At 33.9% G+C, this 13,530-nt stretch overlaps 5 protein-coding genes and 1 pseudogene across 6 annotated transcripts, besides 1 other annotated feature; 3 read left to right on the top strand and 3 right to left on the bottom strand.

Moving 5' to 3' along the window:
* Positions 1 to 11,547: part of a mobile genetic element that runs on past the window's edge.
* TVAGG3_0380390 (organellar and viral DNA polymerase type B) lies at positions 287 to 898 on the top strand (the record flags this gene model as incomplete). The annotated part of the gene is made up of 1 exon (XM_051232077.1): positions 287 to 898. One exon carries the CDS (start codon positions 287 to 289, stop codon positions 896 to 898), a length of 612 nt encoding a protein of 203 aa, XP_051101807.1.
* Positions 1,358 to 1,807, bottom strand: TVAGG3_0380400 (protein of unknown function, DUF4106 family; the record flags this gene model as incomplete). The annotated part of the gene is made up of 1 exon (XM_051232078.1): positions 1,358 to 1,807. One exon carries the CDS (start codon positions 1,805 to 1,807, stop codon positions 1,358 to 1,360), a length of 450 nt encoding a protein of 149 aa, XP_051101808.1.
* TVAGG3_0380410 (uncharacterized protein) lies at positions 2,270 to 2,728 on the top strand (the record flags this gene model as incomplete). The annotated part of the gene is made up of 1 exon (XM_051232079.1): positions 2,270 to 2,728. The coding sequence occupies one exon, from the start codon at positions 2,270 to 2,272 to the stop codon at positions 2,726 to 2,728; it is 459 nt and encodes a 152-aa protein (XP_051101809.1).
* Positions 2,745 to 3,134, bottom strand: TVAGG3_0380420 (protein of unknown function, DUF4108 family; the record flags this gene model as incomplete). The annotated part of the gene is made up of 1 exon (XM_051232080.1): positions 2,745 to 3,134. The coding sequence occupies one exon, from the start codon at positions 3,132 to 3,134 to the stop codon at positions 2,745 to 2,747; it is 390 nt and encodes a 129-aa protein (XP_051101810.1).
* Positions 8,806 to 9,871, bottom strand: TVAGG3_0380430 (annotated as a pseudogene). The gene has a single exon. A coding segment is annotated over exon 1 (1,066 nt).
* Positions 11,548 to 12,926: 1,379 nt separating the features above from the next.
* Positions 12,927 to 13,163, top strand: TVAGG3_0380440 (N-acetylmuramoyl-l-alanine amidase family; the record flags this gene model as incomplete). The annotated part of the gene is made up of 1 exon (XM_001330560.2): positions 12,927 to 13,163. One exon carries the CDS (start codon positions 12,927 to 12,929, stop codon positions 13,161 to 13,163), a length of 237 nt encoding a protein of 78 aa, XP_001330596.2.
* Positions 13,164 to 13,530: the final 367 nt, after the last annotated feature.

Below are 13,530 nucleotides of genomic sequence, written 5' to 3' on the forward strand. Positions count from 1 at the left end.
AAAACATGTTAGATCTAACATTCTAACATAAACATTATTTTTGCTGAATTCCGTATGAAATTTCATGAATTTCCTCATATGTTTGCTACCCTCGGAAAACCGAGGATAGAGATTCCGTACGAAAATCGTAAAAAATTGCGACCCGCGGAAAACCGAGGAACGCCTAAAACACATGAAAATCGTAAAAAAACTCTATGAAATCATATCTTTTATACAAGATAGAAAAAATAAAATAACGCTAGTTTTTTTAAAATATTTTTTTTTATTTTGTATGTAAGAACAGCAAATGTTAAACACTGAGTTTGAAACAGTTAAAAAGATAGACAATGACACCAAGGTGGTTAGAATAGGTGATTTAAACGTAAGATACTCAAAGAAATACAAAAAATATTCTTTGTCAGACATTTTATCTCCATCCGGAAAGAGAGCAAAGGACTGGGTTAGAAATGCTTCATCTCAGAAAATTTTGACAAGAAATCCTGAGCTTTTGATATCGGTAAGATTTCATGGAACTACAGCATATCTCATCGACAAAAGTCTTATACCACTAGTTTTGTTCTGGATTGACCCGGTTGTTGGATATAATTTCATAACATATGGTTCGTTCGATACGGAACGTTGCAGTGAAGGCTTACTTTACATCGTTCAGAAACCGAAGGACTTCAATACAAAGAGATATAAGATAGGAAGAACATATAATATAACTAAAAGATATGACAGTACAGTCAATAGAGTTAAGGTTGTGTTTGTAAATGATATGAGAGCTGCTGAAACAGAACTACTTGAAAAGTTTGAGAAAATGTATGGTGCTCCCACGAAAGGTAAAGAAACGTTTGAAGTAGATGAGATAGATAGTGCTATAAAATTATTTGACGAAGTTGCTGAAAAATACATGTAAAGCGTTTATTTTTCAAGCTTGACACCAAAGATGGCTCAGGTAGCTCTATAAGGTAAATTGTCTTGTCAAATCCTTCTGGCATTCCGAGTCCTTCCTTCCGACATTCCGAGTCCTTCCTTCTGGCATTCCGAGTCCTTCCTTCCAACAAGAAAAAAATTTCCTGACAACTGGAAAAAAATTTCCTGACAACAGGAAAAATTTTTTCTGTTGTCCGTCCGTAAACCATTCAAATTTTCGAAAATTGAGAACTTTTTGGTCGAACTTCAGAAAAAGTTTTTCCTTCCGACAGAAAAAGTTTTTCCTTCCGACAGGAAAAAAATTTCTTGACAACTGGAAGAACTCTTCCATCCGACAGGACACAAACGAATGTCTCACGTTCCTCTTCCTGAATGTCTTCCAAAGCCAGAAGAACCGAAAGCTGCAGCACCACAACAGACTAAGACCAAACACTTACATTTTTCAAGCTTGACTTTTTACAATTTGAACTTTGTTCGCGTAGATGTGAATTCTGAAAGAAGTATGAGGGTCTTGTATGACTTTGTACTTCTCCCATAGTTCATGTCTGTCAAACTTACCTGCCATGGACTCTTTCATAAGTTCCATGAAATCGTCTTCGGACAATCCAGGGAAAAGTATGATATCAGTAAGTATTCTTTTAACATCCTTACTTAAACTCTTTGCTGTCTGTACACAAATGACAACTGAGATGTTAAAGTGCCTAAGTTTCTTAAGAATTCGACACATGTCTTGTTCTCTGTTCTTTAACAAAGGATGAGAAGCAAAGTCATCTAAGATAAGAAGACACCTATGAGGGTAAGTCTTCCAATCGTAAGATTGCAATTTCTTCGAAATGTATTCTATCTCTTTCTGTTTGTTTCTGAAGTGTTTCTTCTCTAATATTCTCTGCATTTCCTCATTTGGGTCTTTAAACTTAGAATTTATATACTCATTTATAGCATTGTACTTCAAAACTCTTCTTTGGTACTTCTTTATCCAATCTAACAACTCAGTATCTTTTATACATACTAACTTAGACTTCTTTATAATATCTTTGAACGAATTGACGGTTTGGTCGAATTGACCAGAAGTACTACAAATAACAACTAACTCATAGAATGGGTTCTTCTCATCTAGTTCTTGTTGTTGTGCAGCCATTTTAAGATAAGTGAAAGTCTTACCCGACCCAGGTGGTGCAATTAGACCTGTTATACCATTCTGAGCAAATAAGAACTTGTCATGTATGGGTTTTATCTGAGCATTTTCTAACTTCCTCTTGTTCTTCTTCAAAACATTCTCAAATTTTTTGTCAATGTCAGCAAACTTTTTTTCTAACATATTTTTAGAAAAATTAAAATTTTTATCTTTTTGAAAATGTCTAGCGATTTCGCTATCTATATTCGAGACAAACTTTTTGACAGCAAAACATCTGTCGACCATAAAATCTTACATAGTGTAAACAAGAAAGGTGAATTTGTTCTAAAGTTCTGTTTCTGGGAATATGACAAGAACCATAAAACATTAGGCAGAGAAGTCTTTAAGTTTGTCAATGACAGACTTGTTGACAGAGATGACGCCGATTGGAAAGATGAAGTCCAACAAAAGTTCTTAGAATGCAAAGAAGACACATGCGCTGTTCTTGAAGATGAAATAGGAAACAGAATAGAAGAGCTATTAAAGGACAAAGAACTTTTACATAAATATGGTTCTGAGAAATTTGACATAACTCCACCAGAGAAGAAGAAGAAGAAAGGAAAGAAAGAGAAAAAAGTAGAAGAGAAGAAAGAACCTGAACCTGAACCAGAGCCAGAGAAAAAGAAATTTGACATGTAAAAATAAAATTTTATTTTTAGAACATTTCTGGGTCAATGTCAATGTTCTCTTCCTCTTTAGGAGCAAACACTGGCTTAGACTCTAAAATCTTTTTACCCAATTTACCTTGAACTTCAACTATCTTAGACTCATAATATTCATAGTCGTCTGCTTTCTTTGGTTCATAAGGTATAACAAGTTTGTATGCTTTGCCTTCTTTAAGGTTTGAAAACCTTCTGTCAAAACTTTCTTTGACTGCTAACGAACCTTCTATGTCTAAGTCTTCAAATTTCGCACCATTTTTAGTCACAATAGCAAACTTAACGGGTTCGATGTTCCAAACTTTGTCAAATGTAGACTTTTCAAAATTGTAGAAGTAAACATTCAAATAAGCGAATGGGTCTAGTTCTTCTTTAACTCCTGACATATACTTGTTGACTGAAATATATTTCGTCATCTTTTCTATCGGATAAAAAAATATTTTTTTTAAAATTTACTCATAAAAATTATTTCTTTCTATATTTGCCATTCCGAACTTCGAAAAGATGTTTTATACCAGCATAGAATTTTTCTCTAGAGCTTAGTCTTATATCGTTTTCATGACAATATTTTCTATATTCTTCATATAAAGCCTTTTTTTCATACATTTCATAAGGACAATCTAACCAGAATAGCGCATATCTATTTTCGTTATCTAGGTCTTTTCCAACAAACTCAGCGTACATTTCAAATAAAATAAAAATATATATTTTTTATAAAATTTACTCAGAAAAATTTTTCTTTGTATATACGCCGTTCTGAACATCTAAAAGACTTTTGACATTTGCCAAGAATGTACGTTTAGACGCTGTCATATAACCATACTCTTGACAATATTGTTTATACGAGTCGTACAAAGACCTTTCATCTAAACACTCAAAGTTAGTCTCATCTATAAACAGTTCATATACACTCTTGTTTGCTTCTAACAATGTTTGTCTTTCTTCGGTATGTGGAATTTGTCTTGGATTGAACTTTGAAATATCTAATGTCATAAAATATGAGAACAAGTGGTTGTAAAAGTTAGGTGTCAAAGTTTCTGCTAAGTCGTCAAAATATTCTGTATCTTGCATATGAGAATCTGACGTTCTGACAACTACATATCTTCTGTCAGAACTTTCTAACTTCATCGGAACAGCGTTGTTTGAAACCATAATGAAGTTTGCAACATTTTCACAAACTCTTTGGTCTTTATACTTTCTTTCAACAACTCCAACTTTGTCTGTTATAAGACTCTTCAAAGCATCTGAGTTCAAAACTTTTGTTGTATCTATACTTTGAAGTTCATTGCAAACTATAAGTTTCATATTCTCTATTGAGGAGTTAAACTTGCCACAGATGTTTTCTAAGTTTGTCATATTAGGGTTCGAATAACCTTCTAACAGTTTGCATAAGATATCTGTAAAGAATGTGTTCTTACCTGTTCCTTGTTTTCCAATTATAATGAGAGCAGTTTCATTTTTAGCACTTGGATGTTGTAAGATGTTTGCAAACCAACATAAGATATACTCATAGACTCTTTCGTTTCCATTGCATATAATTTCTTTGACATGGTCTAACCAAGCTTCTATAACATTTTCTTTCCATTCTACTTGTTCGTATTTATATCCAGTGAAGATAGAATAGAAGTTTGGAGATGGTGTATAGAACTTTATACCTCGAACTGAAAAATCTTCTAACTTTGACAATAAGATATCCCAAGCATCTAACATCTTCATGCCAACTTGTACGACTTTTATTTTCTTAAGTTTTTGTCTACATTCTTGTTCTGAAACTATTGTCGCTCTTGGTTTGTTAAAGACAACATCCCATTCTTTCATGACATAACATTCTGGGGCAGAGTCAACATAAATGACTAAACGTTTCAAATTCTCGACTGCTTTGTTATAGTCTCTAAATGGACACATATTTCTGAACGCTTGGAAGTCATAAAAATCTGAAACATCTATTCTGTACATTTTTATAAAAATAAAAAAAATATTTTTTTTATTCTTGACTTTGTTGTTGCATTTGTTCCATTTGTTGTTCTTGAGCTATTTGTTGTTGAAGTTGTTCTTGTAATACAATACTTTCACCAGTTGCATCTTCCAATTCGAAAACTTTCTGCCGTCATTGACAAATACATAGGACATAAAAGTTTACAGGAACAAAGTTTGCGTCAACTAAGGTTAGTTTATGTTTGCTAAAGTGTTTGAGTTTACTAAAGCTGAAACTCTGCATTCGAATGAACAATAGGCAAACCAGCAGAGAAAGTGTTGTTTATACGCATGAGTATCTTTTGGTCATAGTAGTTTTCTGTCGACATTCGAATAGCACTTTGAACCTAAGTTTGAAACAATATATAAAATAGGTGTACTTAAAGTCAATGGAACAGACAAACCTTGTATGACACCTTTTCCTGTTATAGGAAACTGTTGGTAGTAAAAACCAGATATAAGTTTTGTATTATAGCTCATATCGTTTATACTAAACTCAGTCGGACATCCAAACATAATGAAACCTGCTCTAGTTGCAGCACATGTTACATCCGTCCTTAAAGTATTAAATAAGTCAACAAAACCTGTTGGGGGGTATATCTGAGTAAGTATCTTCAAAGAAGTATTTTTTACCATTCACAACAATAAAATCTTCTGGTGTCAAAAGAGCAAAACAGGCTTTAGTCGTCATTGTGTTTAAGGTTAGTTTACAATATCGTCCTTGAGGACTTTGTAAGTTTGTTGTTATAGAATTATATGACTCAGGGTTTTTAGTCGTAATAGTATAAACCATTATATCTTCTGCCATTTACTTAGCAACTAAATTTTAATGAAATGTTGTGGTCGTCAAATATTTTATGACGTCTGGGAAACTATATTTTAAGTTCAACGTTTCACCTCCTTTCCATAACGTATATCTTGTCAATGACATTGTATGAAACACCACAGCAAGCAATGTCGGGTTCTATTTCTTTGATGTTTATATCGTCTGCCTCTGTCAAAAGTTTCAATAGTTCTTTCAAAACTTCATGAGGTGCGATGAACATATGAGTTCACTTTTACAGGGTTGTGTTCGACCAAGTTTAACATTATACCTAAAGCTGACAAATCTTCTCCTGAGTTTTAAGTTTGTCTTTAAGTTGTTGGTAGTCGTTTCGAATATCTGCAACAGAACTTAAGTCTCTGCTAACTTCAGGGTATGTTGGTTGTTCTTTTACAGGAACTATTGTTATCCATCTTCGTCTTCGTATGGTTTCCCCACTTCAACATCTCTTTCTTTGACATTGACAACAACACTTTGACTGTTTGTTTGAGTTGGTGAATTTAACTTCACATCTGCCACCGCCATTAAACCTTTTGAAACACTTACGCTTCTATTTTTCGGAAATGACATTTTACTAAGAATAAAAAGATGGACGTATTCGAGTATCTCTTCGAATTGAAGCAGAAAAAGTTTACACACACAAACAATACAAATACATTGACAGAATAGTTCTTTATACAAACAATGGTAAATGTTATAGAATAGCAATATTTGCTGAACCAAAATATTTCCATAAAGCAAGAAAGTTGGTATAACTGAAATGGTGAAAGTTCTTGAAGCAGACAAAAATATAACAACAAAACTGACCGATATTTCTAAAGGAAAGTTTATCTTACAATTTTATGTCAAAACTGGCGTACTGTCAATATTTGACGGAGAGAAGTCAGTTCAAGAACAACTTACTGACTGCCTGCTGCAAAATCTGCTCGATGGAAGCTGTCGTTATGCCAATCTGAGGAGCCCCAGCAGGTTTCATCGAACGAATCTTCAAAAGAGCATCTTCCGTGAAAAGTGCTATTGGTTTTGTAAACTTCTTTGCTTTCAATTCATCTGGACCGTCTCTGTCACCAGTATATTGTATTTGAACTGTACCAACAGTTGAAATACCACCATAAAGTCTTCTGAGTCAGCAAATGGAATGCCAAGCCAAAAGTTTGAACGGTCTCCATTTGTATATTGAGTGTTTTGAGCTCCTGTATGGGTCCATACTTTCACATATGGCATAATAGAACTTTGCATTTCAGGGTTAATGGTTGTTGTGAAGTTGTTGTTAAAGTTCATAGCATCTAATGTCAAGTTGTATGACCTCATATCCTCAACTGTAGAATATTCTTCTCTTGGATAGTATTTGCATCTATGTTTATATGGTATTTAATACCAGGGTTGTAGAAACAAGAATAGTCATTTATAGTTCGTCTGAACAGTACAAATAGTATCTGCATGTTTCATTGCAGTTGTCAAAGCAATATCTGTTCTTGCACCTGGTCAGCACTTTGGTTTCCAACTTCACCTGCAAAGTCTTTGACAGATATTTGGTGTATAGGGAACATAAGTGGAACTGCAATATATTTGGCAGCTAAAGCATTTGAAATATCTGGGTCCAACATATAGACTGCAAGTCTGCTTTCTATTCTCTTGCATTCAAACTTTTTCGCATGTGAACTTAACTGGGTCCCAAGCAGTTCCAGCAGCATTGAAGTAGTAGTTTACTTCAGTGTTGAGGTTTGAGAAACCAAAGTCTAAGTCAACTTTGTCTTTGCAAAATTCGGCGAATGACGTTTGATTTGCTCCCTTTACGTCTGTAAGAGTGAATGGGTCTTGTGTTGGTGCAATGACTAAGTTATTTTTGCTTGGAGTAAGTTCGATAGAAATTTTTCCTGCCCAGTTTGGCAAGTATCTTAAAAACCTGAAGATGAGGAAAGATGACAAAGGAACTCTAAGTTTCAGTTTTACTTTGGTTACTGCTGCTGCAGTTTGTCCAGAAAGGTTAACATAAACTCCTGGAACGTTAGGGTCAAGTCTTCTTATTTTCTCAATGGTGGCATACTGGTCTGTTTGTTCTCTAGCTTGTGGTTGTACTGAGTTTCTCAAAGCGAACCATTCATAGTTTGCCCATGTTACTGTTTGAACTAAGTCAGAGTTAGAAATATATCTTAATCCCATGAAAACTTCTGGAGCATATTGGTATCCGACATAGAAAATTCCATTGCAACCTTTCTTGTCAGACAACTTGGCAGAAGGTTTTATTTCAATGTCTTGTTCCACGTATAAGAATGAGTTGTCAATAGAAATAATATGAAACCTGTCGCAAGCAATATCTACTGTTGTTGAAGAACCTTCTCCAAACTCACCTACGTTTCCATAAGAAACAGCAGTTGTATATTCGTAAGTTCCAGGAACTATTTCTGACCTTCTAATGGCATTGTCGCATTCGTTATACCATTCGGAAACATTTCCATTCATAGCATCCAAAACTGTTGGCGTTATATTCTGAGCGGCGTACATTTCATATGAGTAAAAATATAGAATAGTTGGATTTATATGTCATAATAGAACCCACGTGGACCAAGCTTTACTTTCTTCCTGACTGAGTTTTTAACTCTTCTTTTTTCCTTCATTGCCCTCTGCTTGAAGTTGTTGCATCTTTGCATTATGTTCATCTAGTATGTTGCAAATTTCCCATGTCCTTTTTGCCTTTTGGCTCTGGTCGCCCATCTCAGGTAACCTATATCCTAGAAAGAGTTTGTCATAGTCTGTATTTGAGTCTTCGCGTATTGTTTGCATGACTCTTTCCTGAGTTTCTGGTTCAAGCTCTTCAAACAGTGCCTGTCCATATGGAATATGCTCGTTTCCAAATATATGTTTTTTGTAGCCATTCTGGTTTTCTTTCCATGTTACCAACAATATCTTTTGTGAATGGGAAAGCTTTTACCCAATCTTTCAGTCTTGCGTCGTTTATTTCTGTAGTTGGTTTTATTTTGTCAAGGAACATGTTTTTCAATACTAACATTTCATTTGGTACTGTCCATTTGAGTTTTCTTAAATATTCATCCCTTCTCATTTCATTGTCTGCAAAGTAAGTTTTTATGACATTTTGTAAACTTTCATTTGCAAGGTCATGTACAATAGGTTTCTCTTCCTTCTCCCTCCCTAACTTTCTTTCTAAACTCTTCACCAAATATACCATCTCTATGGTTCTGTGTAGTTCTTTGAGATAAATGTTCTAGAACGTCAGGTGTTATATTTCCATCAGCCATGTTCATTTCATACTGGTTCAAAATATCTGCATCTTTCATATCTTTCAATGGCATTAAAGCCGCGCTGAAAATACCAGCTATATCTGGTTCACCATTGACTTCCATTGCGTCTACAACTTCTTGGAATTGTGGTTGTAAGTTATGAACCACCTATCCGGGTTAGCTTTATGACCCCATCTCATTGTAGTTCCATCGTCTGCAGAAACAAAAGTAGGTTTGTTTCCATCTTGGTTAGGTTCTGAATGAACTTTAAACAATGTTTCATTTCTATATGTTTTCTTGAAATTTAACCTTTTATCTTCACCGAGTTCATCCGAAGATTGAACGTTAAATGCTCGTAAGTAAAAAGGGTTGTTGTATTTGTGTACATTTTTTTCAGTTCTTCCATTCTATGCTGGATATTTTCATCTGATGTTGGAGTCTTTTGTATGTCGGCAAACATTTTTCGATATTCTTCTACTATGTCAGCCGAATTTTTTTTAGACTCTTGGAAATATTCCATATTCTCCGCATACTCTTGTTGAGGGTCAAGATTTTTCGGCTGTTCCAAATCTTCATCTAGTTCTGTGAGGTTAGTTTCCAAAGGAGTGACTTGTTCGTTTCCTTCAGGCTCTTCTAGCTGTTGTTGCTGAACTATTTCTTCCATGTCTGGTTGTATCTGAACTATTTCTTCCTGTGGAGTTTCTTGTACCTCATCTGCTGGCATTTCATATATTCCGAGACCGTTTTTAAAAAGTTCCCTATCTAAGTCATCCGGACTCATAAACCTTTCTTTTTTCGTTCCGTCTCTATTTTTTACGCGTTTCATGAAGAGAGTTGAATTATCATTTAGCTCTGACACCAAATATCTTGGAGTAAATTCAGTCATGTCATTTGGATGATATGCTATTAAATCATATCCCTTAGCGAGCTTGTATTTTCCAGGTTTGAAATTATATCCCATTTGGTGCTGAGCCATAAAGCTAAATAGGTTCGGGTCAGTATTTCCTTCCTTGAACTTTCTAATAGCTTCTTTATATCTGTCACTAAAGTCAAGAGTATCTGGGTAACCATACTCTTCCTTAAGCATTTTTAAGAATTCTTGGTTTCCTTGTTCTCTACTTCTTTTATGTCCTTGCTCTGTTTGTGCTGGTTGTTGTGCTGGTTGTGGAGGTGGTTGCGTGCTGGTTGTTGTGTTGGTTGTTGTGTTGGTTTTGGTTGTTGTTGTGTGCATGCCTGTGTCTATGTCCATGTGACGATGTAAATGTGTTAGGTAGTCCTGGTGCAGGTGCTTCTCTTGGAGGTTTGGGTATATAAGTCCACCAGCTGGCAATATGTTCCATCTGCAGCGTAATGTCCTACTGACTTTTCGTTTTTAAGAAAGCATTTACTAGGTCTGTTTTTGGTCGTTGTAACTCTTTTTCTTGACTTTTCACAACAGTGCTCTACGGCGTCATAGGCACTTTGAACTGCCTGTCTCGTTGCTGCATCTGTTATTTTCGTCATATTTTGTGCTACTTCTCTTAACTCGTTGTCGAAACCTTCAGACTTCAGTTTCTTTCCAGATGAGAAGTCGTTCACTTGTTTTCAACCTTACTATGAAGAGCTTCGAAGGCGTTCTTAAGAGTCAGCATTCGTTAAAGCTTCATTTGAACTATCTTCATCCGCTTGTATTTTTGCTTATTGACCCTATGAGTTGGGCTGCTTTAGCGTTGGCTTGGGCATCTAACCAGTCATTGTTCTTTTATATATTCTGCGCTTTTCATTGCCTTTTGCATAGCCGCGTCGTTATTTTTTACTTCTTGCTAAGTTTTCATACTGTACGGTTTGGTTTTGCAACTGTAAAAGTTTTCTGCCTTTACATTTGCTTCAAACTTCTTTTTATACTCATCGCTATCCATATATGTCTTCAGGGCTTTTTGTTTTATTTCTTCATCTTTCAGTATTTTATATTGAGTAGTTATGGTTTTTCAAATTTATGACATCTTGTTCCATTTTTGCTACTTCTGTTGCTTTTTCTGACACTTTTTTCGCATATTCCTCTGTACTTAGTTCTTTCAGTTGTTCTTCTTTCTTCTTTTCTCTACGTTTAACTCATTGAGTTTCTTTGTTGTCTGTCATATTCTAGTTTCTTTTCGTTTCACTTATTTGCTTCTGTATGTCTATGTTTGACTTTTTGACATCTGTTATTTGATTTTGAGTGAACTCAAATTCATTTGACTTTGAGGTTTAGGCTGTTCCGTCTGCAGCTCCACCATAGCCTGCCATTTTCGCTAAAGTGCCGCTCTTAAACCTCCACTCTGTGCACCAACAACTCGGTTTAAAAGCATAGGATTGCTTGACATTTGTTGCAACATAGTGGGGTCATTCATAATTTGTTGTTGCAACTGTTGTTGTGGTGTCAGTTTTACTATTGGATGTTTCAATGCTCTCTTCCTCTTACGTATATTCTTACGTACTACGTGGCATTTTAAGTGAAGTTAAAAAGCGGCTTTTGACAGATGTTTATATGAGACTTTTTGTTCAGCACAAAAAACTACTCGGTCAAAGTGTTGTCAGTTTTGTAAAATAACCGTCCTATCTCATTCTATAAGGGGGAAAGTCTTCTCAAGTATACTTCCTTGGAACGGCCCGTAACTTTTCCTGTAGCGACGATAGACCCTTACTTGTCCGGACAAAGTTATACTAAACATCTTCAGGGCTAGAGGGCACGAAGTGCCTGGAAGCCCCATTACCTTTTTTTTTTTTTTTTTTTTTTTTTTTTTTTTTTTTTTAATTATCCCTTAGTTTTTCCTCACCTCCTACTAAAACTATAATTTTTTGAAAAAAATAAATTATAAAGGCTAAGTAGTATATGAGTGCGGGTTGTGTGACCTTTTTTGTAATCGTAAGAATCTCACATAATTGAATGATTTTTGAACATACTTCTGAATAGCAGATTTTAAAAATTTATGAATAATTTATAAAAAGTTTTTATTCCTACAATTCCTATATTATCATTAATAAAAAGAATATTTTTGCATAGATTCCAAATATGGTGTCAATTTATTTAAAAAATTTTGAATTCAATGAGTTATATCAAAAATAAAATTCTTGAATAGAGTAAAAAATTTAAATAATTTATTTAAATATTTTCTTCTGACATTTATGAATAATTTATTTTTTTAATTCGTAAGAAAATGAGTGGATCAAGATTCGTAACCGTCAATCAATTAATGAATGCTCTTTCACCAATTCTTGAAAATGTTAAACAAGTTGATGTTTATTTCGATGATTATGTAGAAAGTTTATATTATAAAGGTAAGTTTAATATTAAACCCATTGCTTTTGCATTTGATAATAAATTAATTGAAAATGCAAAAATTTGGGAATTAATTCCAGATATTGAATTTATAACAAATATTAATGATAAATGGTTTAAACGAATTCCAACCACAAAAGTTCTTTGTAAATTAATGATCAAAACTGAGGAAAAAGAATTTAATGAATTTACATATCATCCAAATAAAGTTTCAGAACTAGAAAATGAAAAACTTCAGAAAAAATTAAACGATAGACTTTCAAATGATCGTATTGAAAAAATAAATAAACTAGCAGAAGTTGCATTTAATAATGAAATATTTGATGAATATAACCTTGAACTCAGTGATGGACTTTAAGTCCTGGGCACTTTGTGCCTTGAACTTTAAGTCCTGGACTTTAAGGACCCGGGCTCAACGAGTCATGATTTATGATATCAATTATTTGATTCATTCTTTCTTCAATAATTTCTATTCTTTTTGTTAAATCATCAATTTTCATTAATGCGGTGATTCTTGATTGAGGAATAGATTTCAAACTAACAACACCTTTTATTTTTGAAATTTTGAATCCATCAACTTTAAACATTTTATTCAATTTACATGTTGTCAATTCTTCAAATAATTTTTTATTATTAGCATAATAGTCATTAAATTCTTCAACAGATGAAAAAATTTTTGTTTCAGTAATGGGTTTAACAATGTTTATTTTATTTTGAACATCTTCACTTTCATTATTTCTTCCTCCTCTGTTTCATTTATTTTTAAAATCGGTTTCATTTATCATTAAATAAAAATTAGAATATAAGTGATGAAATATATTTTTTAATTAATATTAAATCAGAAATGGCTGCAGGATTCTTTAAAAAGTTATGGGAAGGAATTAAGAAAGCTGCAAGTTGGGTTCATCAAAAATTAATTAAACCCATTGCAAACTTTTTGGCACCAGTAGCGAAAACGGCAGGAACTATCATAGGTGGAGTATTAGGTGCTAAAGCAGGTAATCCAGCGATGGGAGCACAAGCAGGTAACGCAGTTGGTGGAATTGCTGAAGGAATACTTAATAAAATAGGAGGAAAGTAGTGGAAAAATAAATATTATTTTTATCTCAATATCGGTTGTAGTCGACGATAAACTTTATCTCCTTTATTTAATACTTCCCTTACCGGAACATTAGGTGCTATTTGTTCTGCAACGTCACTAATTGCTTCTTTATTCTTAAATATCCAATTTGCTCCTTCTTCATTGTTTCCCAAACTTTATGCGCTCCTCTTTTTACTTTATCCCATAACTTTTTAAAGAATCCTGCAGCCATAGTTGATTATTTCATTAAAATTAAAAATTCATTTTCATCTTTTAATTTTGATTTTTTTATTTCATCATAAATGACGACTAACTATTTGGTGCCAAACACTAAACCATTAATGGAAATGTATTTCATTCATTCGAA

This window comes from Trichomonas vaginalis, chromosome V (genome assembly GCF_026262505.1).
Source record: "Trichomonas vaginalis G3 chromosome V, whole genome shotgun sequence".
NCBI lineage: Eukaryota > Parabasalia > Trichomonadida > Trichomonadidae > Trichomonas > Trichomonas vaginalis.